Raw genomic sequence first — 20,485 nt, forward strand, 5'->3', positions numbered from 1 at the left:
TCTAAAATTTCTTACTTGTTCCCAATCGCGTGCCATGTTTTCGCGGGCGAATTCCATCCGTTTCTGTTTGTGAACAGGCTTCAAATTTGGTGCTTTATTCATTTTTGATCTTATAATGTGTGGGCTGTCTTTGAGAACTTTCCTAATCGTCTCCTTGCAAACATTTAAACCCAAATCTGACTTAATTGTTTTCAAACTTTTTGATGAATTTGATGCGAGTCGAACAATCCTGCGTTTTTCACGGTCTGAAACCTTAGATTTCTTTGGTTTCCTCTTGATTGTTGCATAATCTGTTGGATTTTTCAAGAAATTACGGATAACGTGATCTGATGAAGAGATCTTCTAGCAATTTCTCGATTTGGAACTTTTTCTCGATGATAAGCCAATATTTGACCTTTTTCAATATTGGTAAGGACCTTTCCTTTCGGCATTTGGTTAAGTTCAACTTAATTTCGACTCACAAAATAAAAAATACTACAGAATATAAGAAATTTGCGACAAAACTCGTAAAAACTTTAGTGCGTCTATAGAAAATTGCCACGTGAATATCAAAAATTTAATTATTTTAATACAATCAAGATAGTTAATAATTAAATGCATAATGGATCATTGTTTTCTTACATATACTTATTCAAAAGTACCATTAGAACAATTTTATTACCACTGTAACACTGTAAATCCGCTAAATTTTACATGCGTCTATAGAAAATGGTCGCAGTGTAGCTTTGTTTTCATAAAATATTAATTGCAAAGAGTGCATCTAGAAGATTATGCAGGTGTTTTTTCTTTGTTGTTGATTAAATATGAAAAGATTAGAACTTACAAGCGTAATTCAAGAAGTTGGTGTTAATCATGCGAATTCGCAAGCCGTTTTAGAAACTGAAGCAAAAAATAAATTGCTAACCAATTAAGAACTGTCTGATGCAGAACTTTCAGAAAAAATTAGACTTTTTATTTATAAATTTCGGGTTAAATATGCAAAGCATAATCGTAATTTTAAAAGGTTAATTAAACAAGAAGTGCCCTGGTTAGAGGGTGAGTTGTTTGAGAATCAAAATACTAAACTTGATTCAACTTTAAAAACTGGTCGACCAGAAAAAGAATGGATAGAGTGTTTATTAAGAACAAAAAGGATTAAAATTTCAAGATTGTTTCTAGTTTAGAATTGCTATTTTTGTTTTTAAAAGTCACTGATTAAATACATAATTTTTAATAAAAAATACATATATAACAAGCCTATTTTTCATTATAATAATGTAAAGAGGTCATCTTTTTTGATTAAAACCATATTAACAATAATATATGAAAATGAAATTTTAAAAAAGTTTACAAATGTTGTATAATAATATAAAAATTCTCTTAATTAAAAAAAAATACAAAAATTCGTGAGTTATTCTGGGAATTTTTATTTTATTTTTTAAGCGCAATAAATCACTCCCAAAACATGTAAAGGACGTATTAAAAATTCTGCAAAATATTTTTTTCAGCTATTGGGTAAATATCTTTTCTAAATTATAAAAAATATATATATATTGGAATACTTTTGAAAAAAGACTTTTGCCGACATTTTTGTGATTTGGATTCATAGTGTGGCTATCCGAGAGAATATTCAAAGAAATCGGAAAAGACTGTCCATAAATTTATTCAGAATATGTTCAAAACGCACCAACATTACAAAAATTTTATTAAAAATGTAATCATGTACTCTTTTTTGTGGATACTGTGAATTATATTTCTATAGTAAATCGTGTCTCTTTTTTTCATTTATTGCATTTGGATAGTTCATATTTTTCACACCTTTCATATTCTGTAACCATCTTCCGGTCTCTTTCCAATACAATATAAATATATATACTTATATTGTATTGGAAGAAAACTGGAAGGAGTAGTAGAAAAATGGGAGTTCTGGCTCGTTTTCATTTTTGCGACAATTATTGCGTGCTAGCTTTTTTTTGTGCAGGATTCTGAAATGATACTGACCATAGTTTTGACTTACCTTTTTTTCTTTAAAAAATTTCCGTGAATGGTGTTTTGACTTTTTTTCAGAAGAATTTCCAGTAATGGATCAAGTGAAATCTGTTTCTGTAATGTTCGTAAGCCTACGTGTGTATTCCATCTTCCAAAATGATTCTTTTATCGTTTTCAGCGTTGAGTGCGACTTTGTTGATTTCTTCAGTGTAAATTTCATGCAAAATGGGATCGGATAACATTCATTTTCCTGAGCTGTTCTTTTTTAGTCATTAAGCAGTTTTTGTAATCCTCGTAAGTGATGTTATTTTGGACGGCATTTCTCCTGACTCTTTTGCATCTTTTGTGTTCTTTTTCATTGAGCGTGTGAGAGTACAATTTAGACCGAAGCCCGACAAATTCTTCAATCTGTTTTCCTGCGGTTTCGTCTTTAAACATTCCGATAACTTTTTTGTTTGCGCCAACTTTGAAACCGAAGTTTTGAATGGCGGGATGGTTTTTATCAAAATCGCTTTTGTCAAATTTGCTTTCAAAGTCATCAGCAATGTCTTTGTAAAAATCGTTTGTTTTGATTTCATAAATGAGAGAGTCTGTATCAGTCATCAACAGTTTTGCACGATCAGAGTATTTGTTTTTGATGTAATCGTAGTGAAACTCAAACATTAACGTTTAGCTCAAATCCAAGATGCACAGCCCTAAATAAATGGGCTTATTGTAAACCAGTATTGTCCTTTTCATGTGCACGGCGATTAAGTTTTCATCAAAAATGGTGCGACTTTCGAAATTTGGCTTTTTAGACAATTTCTCGACTTCTTCCTCTTTTGCGACCAGTCTGACGTCCACATGATTTTCAATGTTTTCCATGGTTTTTCCAAAGACTGAATTGTTCATCAGTTTGAAAAAGTCCTTTTCAAAGTCGTTGGTGGCAAGAGTTCTTAAACGGGTGTTGAGATCAATGTATTTTTTTAACCAATATCTTTCTTCAAATTTGATGCCTCTGCACACCTTTGAAATTTTCACTCCTATTCGTTCATATAATTTAAGGTTTTCATAATGGATGACATAATTCTTTTTGTCGTTTAAATTTGGAACGAGCTTCTCTGCTTTGTTGATGGTCATTCTTTCAGGCGCTAAAGGATAATCGTTGTGCTCATCATGAAGGCTTTCAGGGTTATCCAAATCGACTTCTAGAATGCATGGGATTGATTTCCAATTAGAAAGCTTGTCTTCGCTCATCCTTTCGAAACCGTGAGTAGGAAGAGGATTGCTCATAGCCCATCCGTACAAGTTGTTAGCGTCCAAGTACTGGATGAATGTAGACTCTTTATCAGGGTCAAAAGAATCACCCATGTATTTATTATTCGAAGTTCCAAGTCGATTTGGAATCATGCTGACTCCACCACGGATTCCTTTTTTGATCATCAGTGCCATGTCGTAATCGCTTATAAGTTCCAATTCCGCTTTTGTTGATTTTCGAGCGGAGTCCCATGTTAATCCGGGAGAGGTGTAATACCAAGCGGAGTCGAGTTTTTAATTTTTCACGCAGACGTCCCTAGAATTTTCAAAGACATCCGCCAGCATCAGCACATCAGAGACGTGTACAAGTCGTGGTAATCTCTGAACGTTTCGCAGTAAAATTCGTTCCAACCCGTTTTGGCGTGTGAATAGCTTTCATTGCTTATTCCTTCGCCATTTAGTTTGGAGAAGAACGACTCTATAGGAGGGAATTGCGCTTCGGAAAACTTTTCAATTGAGTCCATCCAATCGTAAGGGTAAACTCCTTTTCTGCGCAATAAATCAAACTGCTTTCCGGAATAATATTTCGCATTGTTTTTGAATTGGTCAGATTTTTAGACAAATTATCCAAACTGGTAGCCATGAATCTGAAGCTGTCGATAAATCTCAATTCTTGTTTCACAACATGTAGTTTACCATCTTCACCAATAAATTCTCTTACTTTGATTTCTTTTGAAAAACTGAAGTATTTTTCCTCGTTGTTGAGGAGACAGTTTGATTTTCCACCGGTTAATCTCTTGATGAACAAGTGGCTGTCGTAACCGGACAAATTGTGAAACACGATAGGAAAGAACTTTGGAAATTGATATTTTGTATGGCAATTGCTGTGAGCAGCTCCTTGGTACTTTCCCGTGATGTGACAGTGGTCTTGCACTTTGTCATTATCGAGAACTTCCTCGCAAATGTGACAGACTTTTGCATCATTAGGTCATAACCACATCTTTTTTAAATCTAATTATTTCGCAAATTTCCTTGATGTCTTTTTCGAGCATTTCCACAAATATTTTAGCGACGTCGTCCGTTTCGCTTGACGCGGTAAACGTCACCGGCTTTCCTTCATAAACGGTTTTGTCAAAGCATTTGATAAAGTAACAGAAGGAGCTCGGAATGTGATTTTTTTATTGCTTGGTGTAAGATTGATCAGTATCACACTTATCGCACGTGCTGAGCGGCTTGATGAAACTTTCATACGCCACAAACGGAACTCTCATCTATCTTCCTTTGTTTAGAAACTGGATGGTTGAATTCTTTTCAGGAAGTTCGATTCGAACCGAGCTGTGGTCTTGACAGTAAGTCCGATGATTGGAAAGTGCTTCTTCAGAGTTGTATCCCTGAAAGCAATTTCTGCAATAATATTTTCTACCATGATGTGAGGAGGTTTGTGAGGATAACAATCGACTCAAGCCTTTGATTAAATAGTAATGATTGGTCTTATCGTTTGAAATGAGCAGCAAGTCGATTTCTTTTATTCTGTCTAAACATTTGTTTATGCTTAAAAGATAGAAGGATTTATTTTCGAATCCAAAAACGTTGACGCTAATGTCTGGATTGTTTTTCTCAAACTTTTTGATTTGAGGGAGCTAGACTGGAAATTCAATTCCTTCCCAATTCAACTCTTTCGACTTTTCTTTAAGCTCTTTGTCAATTCTCTCACAGTTTTTCACAGCGAGACTGGAAATTCAATTCCTTCCCAATTCAACACTTTCGACTTTTCTTTAAGCTCTTTGTAAATTCTCTCACAGTTTTTATCCTTCATGTTCAGCGCCCTGGTGACACAGCATTTAAAGCATTCATTTTCAGTTTCATTTTTCATATTGATAATTGCCTTGTTTCTCGCCAGAAAATCGTCAAGCTCGATCCACGCCGAAGCTCTGAGGGGATTGTAATTAATCATGTTAACGTCCATTTTAAAAATGGCGGACACTTTCCGATTCGATCCCTCATTGCTGTACTTGACCATGTTTTCTAGTATTTCTTCTTTTGCTCTGTCATACAACTCTCCCAAATCCGTAGCCTCCAGCACATTTCCATATTTGGATGAAAAGGGGACAGTGCGAGTTGTTTCCTCTCCAGTGGCAATGCTCACACGCGTAATTTTGCACGACAAAACAAGGTTCATTTTTTTATTTCTGTTTTCTCTCATAATTTTCATCGCTGCCTCTTTCGCCAAGTCTAAAAAGGCGGAGGCGTCTTGATAATTTCCTACGACTTGATGCGAAAATTGCTTAGTGACATCTCAAAGCTGAATTAGTCAATTGAAAATGAATGAGGGGTTTGTAAACTGTTGCGCGCGAAATCGATTTGAGAGGCATTGATTTGAGAGAGTCCACTTTTTTCTTCACTTCGTTCCCCACATTGCTCACTGCTTTCTTCACCGCCTCTGGGACGTATGGATCAATGGACGCAAGCACATGGTTGAAACTGTTGGCGACTACATTTCTTACAGCCGTCGTCAACCTTGAAAATAAACCAGGAACGAGCACAGGAGACGAATCAGGAACAGGTTTGTTAAGGATGTGACGTGTTTCAAGCAGCAGGACTGCACCATCTTCCCAAACAATGATTTGAAATGAATTTTTGAAGCTCTTCCCACTCTTCTGCGATAATATCGTTTTCCGACTCTTGCAGCACGATTTCATCCGACTCGTTTTCCGACTCTTCTGCTTCCATGGATCTCTATCAGCTACATAGTACTGATTTCTTGATTCATCATAAGCACGCAAGTACCGCTCGCCCGATTCATTAAACAGATACTCATCACCCTCTTCATCAGGACGAATCGCATACAGATTTCCACCTTCGTCAACCACATACCGATGGCCCAATTCATCCATCAGATACTGGTGGCCTAAAATTCTCTCAATCTAAATCTTTCTTCCGAAACATCTTCCAAATTTCTTACAATTTGGAAGATGTGTCGGAAGAAAGATTTCAATTCTCTCAATCTAAATCTTTCTTCCGACACATCTTCCAAATTTCTTACAGTCGTCGTCAACCTTGAAAATAAACCAGGGGTTAACACAGGCGACGAATCTGGAACAGGCTCGTCAAGGATGTCCTCGCCAAATTTATTAGCTGCATTCATGTCGTTTTCCATCTTTTTTAAATTGTGCTAAAATTTATTTAGATCAAATTCAATTTTTTTTCATTTCTGCACATTTTCTGCACATTTTCGGAGATTTTCGCAATTTCGCAATTTTTGTACGCGACGTCGAGCATGTTGAGCAGCACCACGATTTTTAGTTGGCTAGCCATTCTTTTCTTCTCCTCGAAATTACAGTCCAAAAGAAGTAAGTGCCTGTCGATCGCTCTATGGTTTTCTTCCTTTTTCAGGTTTTTCCAATCCCTAAAGTGCTCTTTGATTTCTTTTTTCCATTCGCGAAAATTTAGTCTCCTCGTCGCCCCACACGAATTTGTAAAGCTTGTCTCTCTCCTCCTCACTGAACAGGCTAGAGATTTGAAAATCTCCGTTTTCGGAGATTTTCAAATCTCTAGCCTGTTCAGCGAGGAGCCTGTTCACCCGTTTAGACTGTTTTAAACCGTGTTGGCTATTTTAAACAGTTTTAAATTGTGTAGGCGGTCTTTTTAGGTCTTCCTACAGGCCTTTCTTCCTTCACATCTTCCATTAATTCGCTTTTGTCAATCAGATTGTTTTCAACCGCAAGCATCATCAGCGACATTTTACTTTTCGACGTTTTGTAAATGCCGTTTTCTCTCAGCAACTTTTTCAAATCCTTTTTCGTATACCTCATTTTTTAATGTGCAAATATTATTTCCAAAAAGAATCAATCAAGCTCATGTGGGTGCAAAGCACTTAAAAAATTCGAAGAATTTTCCGGGGTGCAAAGCACTTAATAAACGACGTTCATTTTTTTCCCTTCTGATTTAATCCTGAGCATTTTGTCAGAGACAACGACGGAAAAGGCTTGAGTGCCTGCAGGAACGTTTGCATTAAAGGTGGCTTTGATTTGCACGTCCAGCACTGTAGATTTTAACCTCTCGGCCTGCAAAGGGGGAAAATGTACTTATAATTTAAGCCGGTTTAAGCTTTTTGTTCACTTGACCTCCAACAATGGATAAAATCCCACTCCAATGGCAACACCCTCGCACGCAATCACCGCTGTACTGGCAATAATGGTGGACAAAAACCCAATTCCCACAGCCCCCAGAGTAATGCACAATACCTGTATTGTATTGTCCACATTCGAAATGATTCTGAAAGCGTGATGGAACTTTTTGCTGAGAGCCATTCTTTTTAATTTTTCATCCTACGTTGCTTTTTGGATCTCGCTTGTTTTTTGAAGGTGGTAAATGTGCCCTTCATCCGCCGGAGCTGTTGGAAGAGTCGGATACATCTTTTCATATTTATGTTCCATTTTTATTATGCGAAAAAAAAAAAATTTTTTTTGATCCTTTTAATTGGGTTCGCAAGGGACATATACAAAATACACAAAGCATAATCTTTCGCCTTTTTTAACAATGACGTCCTGATTACTGTTATTGTGAATTTCCATGATGATATTATTTACCTGCTCTGAAATGATCAGACTGTGATTGAAATAATTCAGCTTTAAATTTATGCTCTGCCTCAAAGTCACCAAAACCATTCCGTTTTCAATTCCAAACATAAAAGTAATCTGCTTCTGAGACAATTGATTCAATTTAATGTCGCTTTGAGCAAATATTTCGTATCTGCAGCCCACTTTCACGGGAGGGTGCTCCAAATAACTATCGAAAAACAGGGTGGATTTATTCCATCCCTTGTTAAACTTTTTATCGAAATGAATCTTTCTCACACGCTGCGATTCCATCTTTTTATTTAAAAAAAAAATTTTTTTTTCTTACATTTTTTCATCACGTGTTGTGTCGTGCTGAAAATTCAATTATTTTGTGAAAATATTTATTTTTTCTTGCATTTTGTCTGGCAAGAAATTCTTCGTCTTCTTTTCGTTCTCTAAAAATCATTTTATACATTTCTCTTTCTCAGCTGTCTTAAAACTTTGCCTTCTTTTGTTCTGAAGACGTGAATTTCATTTCTGCCTGTTTCTGGATCAAACTTTTCAATGCAAAAAGTTTCTCGAATGGGAGAGCTCATTTTATTTGTGAAGAAATTTTTTATGTAATTTTGCGGAATATTTTTCAGGCGTAATAATACACCTGTCCGAAGAGAAGGTAAAAGCTTCCGGATTGGCTGACTTGCGCGTCACCGGAGTTGAGTGTGACGACGAGCCTTCTGCCGGTGGAAACGCTGGGCATGGAGTCCGCTTCTCCGAAATTTCTGTAAAAGGAAATGATGGTAGTGGAACCAATGGAAGAACCGGATTGGTACAGCAGTCCAGTCGACTTGTTGTTATACGAGGATATGTTTGATCCGTTCCAAGAGGACAAGTAAAAATCTTCTAGCCCAGACGAGGAGAAGATGCACTTGCTGTCACCGTCATACCCTGGGAAGTAAGTGTAATTGTTTGTGTTGCATGGTGTCCATGGAATGAGTACAGTGCCGTTGCCGGGAGGTAGACTTCCATCGTAAATTCTGACTCTGGAATCCAACCAGTTTCCAGAGGCACCAATGACATGCACCCTGATGTATTTCAGAAAAACGCCATTTCCTTTTCCTGCAGAGTTCAGAAGCACATATTTGTTTCCGTAAGTGTTGTTGAAATACTTGAACGTCCTCGAGTACAATTTAACGGAGGAAAGGAGGGGTGGGATGGTGGTGAATGTGGTGATGAAGGGTTGAATCCAGTAGGTGATTGCCGAAGCATTCTTGATGAACAGTTGTATTTTCAAACTTGTTCTGAACGGCATGTCGAGCGTAAAATATCCTCCCAACGAAGTGGTGCTGAAAACGTTGTATCCTTGCAAAGAGTTGGCGTCAAACGGACCGCCGATAGGGGAGAAGAGCAAGTCGCAAGCAAGGGCTACACTATCCACACCATCAACGTCTGTGACCGTTGAATAATTCCCCACACCAATTTCTCCATCTGCAAATATTCGAATAAACACATTTCCAGGAACGTTTGTTCCAGTTCCACTCATGGCCAGCCAAAACCTTCTTAGAACTCAAGAACCGTCAGAGTAAGTGAAAACTGTAGTTGCGCTGGTCAATCCTCCTGCTACAATTTGTGACTTTTTTCCTAAAGATGAAAAGCTTGAATTTGGAACGAGTCCTAAAAAGTTGGGTTTTTGTGACGAAACGTCAACGTAGATTTTCTTTCCGTAGGATTGCTTTCCGCTGTATTGTTTGATGCATTCTTTAAAATGGTCGATTCTTGACGAGCTAAACTTTTTTACATTGGAGTGGTAATATACTTTGATGTCGAGAGTATCTTGTTGACTGGAGCACAAAAGGCAAAACTTATTATTGCAGTCGTCTACATCAAATTTTTTTAAGTCATCGTTTGAACAGTATTTGCACTTGTTAAAGTGTATTATCTTTTGCTTAATTTTAATGTGATTCCACTTTTTGGATTCGACAAGCTTTACTGCCATTTGAATGTATTGCCTTTGAATTTCTTCTTTTTCATCTTTAAATTTATCAATTTCATCAAAGGGAAGTTTTATCCTTAGAATGTCCTCATACCTTTGAACAAGATGAATTGTTTTTAGAAAAAAGAAGGCTTTTTCAATTCGTACTTTTTTAAAGTTCTTTATGTCTTTTGCAGCATCAATGTCGAACTGCTTTAAAATTTTTTTATTTAACGAAGTGATATTCATTTTTATTAATAGCTTGCAAAACCAAAGACTTTATCATAATCGATCAAGTTAAAACAAGGCTTATCAGGACAAGGTCTTTTTTTATAATGTCCATAAGCTAAGGTGCTGATTTTATCTTCTAAGATGATTCTTTTGTTATCTTCAGCGCTGAGAGCAACTTTGTTAATCTCTTCAGTGTAAATGTCGTGGAGATAAGTTCGGATAATGTTCATGGTTGCAAACTTTTCTTTCTTATCCATTAAGCAGTCTTTAAAATCCTGATGCTCTATTTTATTTTTAACGACGCTCTTCTTGACACCTTTGCATTTTTAGTGTGCGTCTTTTTCTTCAAGGATCTTGTAAGAATAGAGCCTAGGTCGAAGCCCGATAAACTCTTCAATTTGCTTTCCTCCAGTTTCGTCTTTGAACATGCCAATAACCTTTTTGTTAGCACCAACTTTGAACCCATTATTTTTAACAGAAGGATGGTTTTTGTCGAAATCGCTCGTGTCAAATCTTTCTTGTATGTCACCAGCAGCGTCCTCATAATAATCTTCAGTTTCGATTTCATAAATGAGTGAGTCAGTATCAGTCATTAACAACTTAGCTCGATCGTTAAATTTCGGTTTTATGTAGTCGTAGTGGTGTTCAAACATGAGAATTTTGCTTATATCCAAGACGCACATTCCTACATAAATGGGCTTGTTGTAAACTAACTTTGTTTTCTTCATGTGCACAGCGATCAAGTTTTCGTCAAAAATGGTTCGGCTTTCAAAATGAGGTCTTTTAGATAATTTTAAGGCTTCTTTTTCTGTAGTGACGAGTCTAACATCAACATGATTTTCAATGTTTTCCATGGTTTTTTCAAAGACGGAGTTGTTCATAAGCTTGAAGAATTCTTTTTCAAAGTCGTTTTTAGCATTTGCTCTTAAATTGGTGTTGCGATCAATGTATAGTTTCATAAAAGGTTCTTCTTTAGAGGTGATACCTCGATGAATTTTGGTAATTTTCAATCCTAATCGTTCATACAGTTTCATGTTTTCATGATGTATGACGTAATTCTTTTTCGAGTTTAAATTTGGAACAAGCTTGTCAACTTTGTTAATTTTGATTCTCTCAGGAGCCAAAGGGTAATCGTTGTGATTGTCGTGAAGGTGATCAGGGAAATCTAAGTCAACTTCAAGAATGCAGGGCATGGATTTCCAATTGGAGAGTTCATCTTCAGTCATCCATCTAAAGCCGCCAGTTGGAAGATTTTTACTCATTGCCCATCCATACAAGTTGTTAGCGTCTGAGTATTGGATGAATTTTGATGGTTTGTTGGGATCATAGGAGTCACCCATGTATTTGTTATTGGCAGTTCCATATCGGTTTGAAATCATGCTGATTCCACCTCGTATTCCTCTTTGAAACATGAGAAGCATGTCAGGATTGATTAGAAGCTCTAATTTCACTCCAGTTATTTTTAACATTGCATCCCAAGCTAATCCAGGGGAGGTGTAATACCAAGGAGGGTCAAGACCGTAATATGTACGACACACCACTCTGAAGTTTTCAAAGACATCTGCAAGCATCAACACATCAGAGACGTTGTACAGCTCATGATAATCTTTAAACGTTATGCATCCAAGTTCATTATAAACGTTTTGAGCATGCGCATAGTCTTCAGGACTTATTTCATCATCGTTGAGTTTGGAATGGAATGCTTCGATAGGAGGTAATTTTGTTTCAGAAAACTTTTCAATCGAGTCCATCCATTCGTAAGGGTAAACGCCTTTTTTTCTTAATAAATCAAACTGTTTTCCAGAATAATATTTAGCAACGTTTTTGCATTGGTCGTTGGTTAGATTTTTAGCCAAACTGTCTAAACTGCCAGCCATAAATTTGAAGCTGTCAATAAACCTTAATTCTCTCCATACTTCCTGCAGTTTACCTTTCTTATCAATAAATTCTCTTACTTTGATTACTTTTGAGAAGCTGATGTATTTTTCATCGTTGTTGGGAATGCATTTAAATTTTCCACCAGCCAATTTTTTGATGAACAAGTGACTGTCGTAACCGGATAAATTGTGTAAAATGATGGGTATGAATTTTGGAATTTGATATTTTGTATTGCAACTGCTGTGAGCAGCTCTTCGATACTTTCCAGTAAAATGGCAGTGATCACACACTTTATCACCGTCAAGATTTTTACTGCAAATGTGACATTGTATTGCATCTTTAAAATTCTTTTCATCCCCATCAGTCATAACCACCTTTTTTTAAAAATCAATCTTGTTGAAAATCTTTGTAAGGTCTGTTTCGAGACTGTTTACAAATTTTTGCGCAACATCGTCATCATCGCTTTCTGCTGTATACGTGACAGGTTTTCCTTTATAAACGTTGTCATCGAAGCATTTGATGTAATAGCAGAAGGAGCTTGGAATGTGTTTTTGATACTGTTTGGTGTAAGACTGTTTTGAGTCGGGGGTGCAAGTGTTGACAGGTTTGATGAAACTTTCAAAGTCGGCATATACGACGAATGGAACTTTTATTGACCTATTGTAGTTTTTAAACTGAAGGATGGTTCCTTTTTCAGGGAGTTCAATTCGAACCGAGCTGTGTTCTTGACAGTAAGTCCAATGTTTAAGAAGCGATTCTTCAGAGTTGAAACCTTGCAAGCAATTTCTGCAATAATGTTTTTTACCATGATGTGATGATGGAGAAGAGGACAACAATTGACTTAAACTTTTAATAAGGCAATAATGGTTCGTCTCATCGTTTGAAATGAGCATCAAATCAACATGCTTTCTGTTCAAACATTTGGAAATTCGCAAAGGGTGTGTTTTTTTGTCTTCATACCCAAAGACGTTAACGCTAATGCTTGGATTATTTTTCTCAAACTTGTCGATTTGATTAAGCTTGACAGGGAAATTAATTCCTTCCCAATTTAGCTCTTCAGATTTTTTAATTAAGTTTTCGCTAATCCTTTCATTATGATCGTCTTCCAGATTTAACTCTCGAGTAACAAACCACATAAAGCATTGATTGTCTATGTTCTGCATGTTAACAATGGTGTTTTTATTTTTCAATTCAACAGGAAGTTCAGTATAGGAAGAAGCAGTAAGAGGGGTGTATCCAATCATGTTAACATTTATCTTTAAAATTTTAGAATCTTTCCAATTAGACCCTCCGTTGCTGTAATTCGCCCAATTTTCAAGAACTCTTTCTTTCCACGTCTCAAAGCTCTCTCCAGTATCTGCTGATTCGAGAATAACTTCATATTTAGACGGGAAGGACACAGTACGAATAGCTTCTTGTCTAGTAGCAATGTTCACACGTTTCATTTCACAGGTTAAAACAAGGTTCGTTCTTGTGTTTTTCTCTAGGACTTAAATCGCCTCTATCAATCTTGAAAATAACCCAGGTCTTGGTGCAGGAACCGGCTTATCAACGACAGGAGCTGATAGGATCGCGTCTCTTACGTCTCTTACTGTCTTTTTCACCGATTCTAGAACATACGGACTAATTGATGCAAGAAGGTTGCTAAAACTGTCCACAGCCACATCTCTCGCAGATGTTGTCATTCTTGAAACCAGTCCAGGTATTGGCGCTGGAACCGGCTTAGGATCAGGTCCAACAACAAACCGCACTTTTGCAGGTTTCACAGAAACTTTAACAGGAGGTCGAACAAATATAAGCACTGTAGGTCTTTCATTACGAGACTCTATAGCCTCAATAAGGTCGGCTTTTCTCATTTTTGAGTAACCTTTAATGCCGCATTCTTTAGCGGATTTACGCAACTCTTTAACATTCATTTTTAATAGATAAGAAAAAATTTCTTAACTCAAATTCAATTTTTTAATTCTTCGAAAAGAATTTAAAAATGTTTATGCAGCAGGAGCGCATATTTTATCTTCTTCTGAATATCCTGTTTCGAATTCTAATATTGCCCCCTCCAATTCAATTGATACACGCGCATTAACTTCTTCACCCGATTCATTAAATATATGCACTTGATCTGATTCATCAAATCTAATCACTTAATCTCCAATTCTAATTCCATCATCCATCTTTTTCATTTCGAAATATTTTTCTTAGCTCAAAATCAATTTTTTAATTCTTCGAAAAGAATTAAAAAATGTTTAGATTCGCTTTTAAATCCGTGGAAAATCATAAATGATTTTTTAGGCAGTAGGAGCGCAAACTCTCTTTTTCTCCAATTTAAAAATTTTAAGCAATGTTTTAATCTTTAATCTCTGTTTTTCTTCTTCTTCTTCTTCCAAATCTCTTCTTAATTCTTCTTCCAACTCTCTTCTTTCCTCTGCCAACTCTCTCCTTTCTTCTTCTTCCAACTCTCTTCTTTCCTCTGCCAACTCTCTTCTTAATTCTTCTTCCAACTCTCTCCTTTCCTCTGCCAACTCTCTTCTTAATTCTTCTTCCAACTCTCTCCTTTCCTCTGCCAACTCTCTTCTTAATTCTTCTTCCAACTCTCTTCTTTCCTCTGCCAACTCTCTTCTTAATTCTTCTTCCAACTCTCTTCTTTCCTCTGCCAACTCTCTTCTTAATTCTTCTTCCAACTCTCTTCTTTCCTCTGCCAACTCTCTTCTTAATTCTTCTTCCAACTCTCTTCTTTCCTCTGCCAACTCTCTTCTTAATTCTTCTTCCAACTCTCTCCTTTCTTCTTCTTCCAACAAATTAAACTCATTCCTATCCATCTTTTAAAGATATGAATTAATTTATTTAACTCCAATTCAATTTTTTTCAATTTTCCGAAAAGAATTAAAAAAGGATTTAAGCAGCAGGATAATTTGCATAAATTTCACTTATTTCATCAAATACATGTGCACGACCTGATTCATCAAATCTAATCGTATACTTTCTCCCCCAGTCATCATATGCAGTAAATTCAGATTCAATCGCATGAATTTCTACAGTTTCATAAATGTCAATCGCATACTTCCTTTTCATCACATGTGCACAGCCCATTTCATCAATATCAATCGCATACTTCCTTTCCATTTTTTAATAAGGAAAAAAATTTCTTAACTCACAATTTTTTAACTTTTGACATGTTAAAAAAATTTTAATCAGTCTCTTCTATAAATTCAATCATAGAATTATTTTGGGCATACAGCCATTCTAGAATTAAATTGTCATTAATCAACAGCTCTTGAATATTTAATCGATCTCTTTGAATGAACATTTCTTTTTCAGAATGGTCTCTAATCATGATGTTGTCTCTCCTCGTTATAGCGTCTATATTAAGCTTGTCCTCAAGCAGCAGATTTTGAATCTTTAACCGGTATTTTAAAAACTGATCTATTTGCGCGTGAATTTCCATGAACAGCTGCTTTTTTTGACCGAGGGCCGCTCTTCTCCCAACTCCCCCTTAAGAAGACCACCACGAAACCTATACCGCTTAGAAAACAACTTGCCTCTGAGAAGGTAAAGATCTTCAATCATTTTGATTTGCTCCTTAATTTTTACCATTACGTTTTCCATCTTTTTTTTCATTTGGAAATATTTTCTCAACTCGAATTCAATTTTTTAGGTCGTCCCACAGGTCTTTCTTCCATCACGTCTTTCATCCATTCGCTCTTGTCAATCAGATGGTTTTCCACCGCCAGCATCAATAAAGCCATTTTGCTTGTTGAAATTTGAGTAATGCCGTTCTCTCTCAGCAGCTTTTTCAAATCTTTTTTCGTGTACCTCATTTATAAGAAGCCCGAAAATTAATAAACAACGTTCATCTTTTTCCCGTTGGATTTAATTCTGAGCATCTTGTCAGAGATCACCACGGCAAAGGCTTGAGTGCCTGCAGGAACGTTTGCATTAAAGGTGGCTTTGATTTGAACGTCCAACACGGTTAATTTTAACCTTTCGGCCTGCTTGCTCACATCAAAGACGAAAAGAGGGCAAATGTATCTGTAATTTAAGCCGGTCATATTAGGCTGAGCCACAATGCCGTCAATGCCATAAACCCTGTTGTTAAACTTGCACGCGTCTCTTTAAGCTCTTGAGAATTTGTTGTTTTTAAATTCCAAGTCGTAGTCCACAGCAGGATACCTTTCGCTGGTTAAAGTCATGTACATGTTTTTAATGTCACAGTGATCAAAGACGGATGGATTTCGGTCTTGACTTCCGTCTCTGTTGGTTTGGAATCCAATCATGACATATCTTGGTCTTTCGCTAGCAGATCTCGCGCTCAATCTCCAACTGAATGTGTTTGCCACAGGAACAGAAATGGTGTCGCACTGTCTAGACTTAAACGATAATGGAACATCCACTTTGGACTCGATGATTTTGTAAAGATTGTTGCTCTCCAAAAGAGAGGGAGTGACATGAGGCATGAACAAAGACAATTTTATCAAATCGACTTTTCCTGCGCCTGTGCCATTGGCTTTAAAAATCGCATCCGTGTCGCTCTTTCTCACAAGGGTAACGGTATGCTTAAAACCATAAAGAACTTTGTCGTAATTGTCGCAAAATCCAAAAATGTGCTTCAAAGGAATGCGAAACGAAAAGGATCCTTTATCAGCGGGCTGCCTAATGATGTAAGCATGTCTGTTGATAAATCCAGTGTTATTAGCAAGATCAGCATCCACAGTCATGTCTCGCTGCCACAGTTGATTCATTCCTTCAGATATTTGAAACTCGACCGGATATTTAAGATAACAGAACATAGTGGTGGATTGACCAGGGCTATAGATGGTTTCTACCTCTTGATTCGACAAATAATAAGAAATTTGGCTAAATAGATGCATGATGTCGTTGTTTGCAAAAGTAACCACATCTGTGTCTGCATAAGCCGTACCGTCTGCTTTAGTCAGTCTTCCTTCAACTAAAAGGTAGGACTCAGAGGGAATAGTGAACAAATCTTGCTGTTTAATATTAATTCTTATCTCTCCAGTGTTGTTTAAATTGGTGCTCACGGGCTCATACTCATGAAACTCGAATTTCTCGATTCCTTCATCAACCATGACTTCTTCTGTAAAATTTAAAATCTCGGAGTTTGCCATTTTTTTATATAAAAGAAAAAAAATTTTTTTAGAAGGCCCCCGAAAGCTCCGAAAGTTCCGAAAGTTCCGAAAGTTCCGAACGCGCGCCACTTGGATGATTTTCATGTCTCTGAAAAATTCATTTTTCAGACGATTTTCACACCCTTCCCCATTTTAACCAGGTCTTGGATTCGAACTGCGTTTTTACAACTTAAAGATCCAACCATCATGGAATATTCTTCCACAAATCCTGTTTCTGACCTTTCGTTAGAAACACGACTTGGAGGGACAGATTTAGCTAGCTCTGAAATAATGTATTTGCTTTTTTGAGATAGCTTCGGAGTTCCAGTCTTGACGTACACCTTTTCAAGAGCTTTCTTTCCCTTGTCAATAGCTACATCCTTAGCAGTAGTAATCGCAGAAGAAGCCAATTCTTTTCCAGCAGACTTGGCAGCCATAATTGCTTCTCGTCCCAATTCGCTTTTAGCCATTTTCTGAGCCAAAGTCGACGCTGCTCTCGTTGCGCTCGACGCGGCCGCTCGTCTCATGAAATTTTTAAACGTGTCAAATATACCGCTTCCGCCAATCACGTATTTTCTCACATATCTCTTTCTGTAAACGATCATTTTTTATAAGCAAAAAAAATTATTTCACAATACATCTCTGAATCGACTTGTACTGATCTTCGCTAATCACCTTTTGTCTCAACAGCTCATCACATATGCTCACAGCCTCGTTTCTTGAAGCCGTGTTTCCAGCATGACTAGAAGCGATACTCAATTGAAGCTTTTCCACCAACGCATTCGGATCGCTGGGAAGAACGATAAGTCCATGACCTTTTTTTCCTTTAAGAGCGTTTTTAATAGGTATGATGAATTGATTGTATTTCTCAACCTCTGCAGCTTTGGGTTTGTTCATTCTTGCATCTGGCTTTACAGCTCCGCTATCTACCAATATTTTCGAGTAATTAGCCACATCTTCTCCTGTCACGTCGAAATTCTTCGAAATGTTAGGATTGGTCATCAGCTCCCAAAGACCTCTTACTCCTTCATACTTTTCGCCACCTACAACCACGTCATCTCCTTCAAACAAAACACCCATTTTTCAAATCGTATATTGACCATCGTTTTTACTCAATTCAAACTTGTTCTTAAAACTTCTTTTAAATTTTGCTCTTGTGTCCAAATCCACCAAACGCCTCAAAGACATATTGCTCTCAGGAATATACGACTCTTCCATTCTTGTTGAGTCGAAAAAAGGTTTAACCTCAGATTTAACCTCAGATTTAACCTCAAATTTAACCTCAGATTTAACCTCAGGCTTGATGCTATTTATCACCTTTTTATTGCTCTCGATGATCGGTTTAAACAGTTTGCTCACATCCGTCTGAAATTGAGAATCCATCAAGTTCTCATTCACGCTGTCTTGATAAATTTTATTTTTTCTCGCCAACACCTCTTTCACAATTTCATCCCGTTTATTCGCGTCTTGTATTTTATAAAAGGTCATTTTTTAAAATACTCAGAAAAAAAATTTATTTCTTAAAAATGTTGTTGAACGTTTAAACCGCGTCTCCTCGTCCTTTTTGGATCAAAGACTCTTTAGTCAACTCATCTATTCCTTTTTTAGCTTTTGATCTTATCTCCTCCACCATCTCTTTAAACTTTTGAAGCTCTTCCAAAATCAACTGAAACTCAGAATTGCTTATTTTTCCATCCACCAAAGCTTTCGAAATATGGTCGCTGATCGTGTTCAATTTTGACTCTGCTAACACTTTTATCTTTTTATGCTTTTCCGCTTTTAACGCCAACTTTTTATTCACTTGCCCTCCAACAATGGATAAAAAAACCTACTCCAATAGCCACACTTTCACAAGCAATCGCCGCTGGACTGGCTACAATCGTACTCAAAAGACTAATTCCAACCGTTCCCAAAGAAATACACAACACTTGCATTGAGTTGTCCACATTGCAAATAATTCTAAAAGCGCGGTGATACTTTTTACTTAAATGAATTCTCTTTTTTCTCTCATTGTCCACCTCTTTCTGAATCTCGCTTATTTTCTGCAGTCGGTAAGCGTGACCTTCTTTCACTGGAGCCGTAGGAAGAGTCGGATATATTTCTTTATAACTTTTGTAATCCATTTTTATTGAGACAAAAAAAATAATTTTTTAAAGAAAATTTACTAAACACAAACTTTCGTCTTTTTTAATAATCACATCCTTATCGCTTCTTTTGTAAATTTCCATAAAGATCTGATCCACCGGCTCTGAAATCATCATACTGTGATTAAAATAATTCAGCTTTACATTAAGACCATGTCTCAAATTCACCAACGCTATCCCCTTCTCAATACCAAACATGAACAGAATCATTTGCTTAGACCGCAGAAGCAAATGAATATCTTTTTGAGCAAATATCTCATATCTCTCACCTACTTTTAACGGAGGGTGTTTTAAATAATTGTCAAAAGCAATAACGCATTTTTCCCACTCCTTCTTTCTATCATAATGAACTCTTCAAACGCACTGCATCTTTTTTTATTTTAAAAAATTTATTTTCTGGATACATTTTATAAATTTCAATCTCGCGCCATCCCACCCCTTTGCTTCTTAAATACTGAACAGGATCCACCATTTTAAAACTTTTCAGTTTCCCGTTTTCCTCTCGCAAGATTCTCATATTTCTGTCCATTTTATTATTAAAACCAATTTACTTAAGCATAATAATACGCTTGCCCGAGTAAAAGGTAAAAGCTTCCGGATTCCACGAAGACAAGTAAAAATCTTCCAATCCAGATGAGGAAAAGAAGCATTTGCTGTCAGCGTCATACCCAGGGAAAGTGTTGTAATTGTTTGCATTGTAAGGTGTCCAGGGGCTGAGGACAGTGCCGTTGCCTGGAGGAAATTTCCGTCATACATTCTGACTCTAGACTCCCACCAATTTCCAGAAGCTCCAATGACATGCATCCTGATGTATTTCAGAAAAATGCCATTAACGGTAAGTCGACTGTAAAATATCCTCCCAACGAAGTGGAGCTGTAAACGTTGCAACCTTGCAAAGAGTTGGCGTAAAACGGTCCTCCGAGAGGGGAACAGAGCAAGTCGCAAGCAAGGGCGGTGGCGTCCACTCCTATTCCATCCGTGGTTGTTGAATAATTCCCCACTAATTTCCCCGTCTGCAAATATTCGAATAAAGACTTGCCCAGGGACGCTTAATCCTCCTCCGACTGTGCCATAAAATGCAAGCCATAACCTTCTCAGAACTCCAGGACCGTCTGTGTAGCTAAAGACTGGTGCAGTGGTCGATCCTGCCACAATTTGCGACTTTAACCCCAAGGATGAAAAGCTTGAATTGGGAACAAGTCCTAAAAAGTCTGATTTTTGCGACAAAGTGTCCGCATAACTTTTTGTCGCAGCATCTTGCGCGTTTGAAGGGTCTAACACATTGATCAATTTATGGGAATTTAAATTCAAGTCTGCCGTTCCCACTGTAGTTCCGCCTGCATGCGTGTCCACGTAATTTTTTGTAGCTGAATCTGAGGC

At 37.0% G+C, this 20,485-nt stretch overlaps 1 protein-coding gene across 1 annotated transcript; it reads right to left on the bottom strand.

Annotated features, from left to right (window-relative positions):
- Positions 1-15,950: 15,950 nt before the first annotated feature.
- On the bottom strand, positions 15,951-16,922 carry LOC149884053 (uncharacterized). The gene has a single exon (XM_090098679.1). It carries the CDS (start codon positions 16,920-16,922, stop codon positions 15,951-15,953), a length of 972 nt encoding a protein of 323 aa, XP_089954805.1.
- Positions 16,923-20,485: the final 3,563 nt, after the last annotated feature.

The sequence above is a fragment of the Hydra viridissima genome, unplaced genomic scaffold (assembly GCF_058129835.1).
Source record: "Hydra viridissima isolate aposymbiotic clone 2 unplaced genomic scaffold, HvirCarnegie_v1 scaffold_9, whole genome shotgun sequence".
Classification (NCBI taxonomy): domain Eukaryota; kingdom Metazoa; phylum Cnidaria; class Hydrozoa; order Anthoathecata; family Hydridae; genus Hydra; species Hydra viridissima.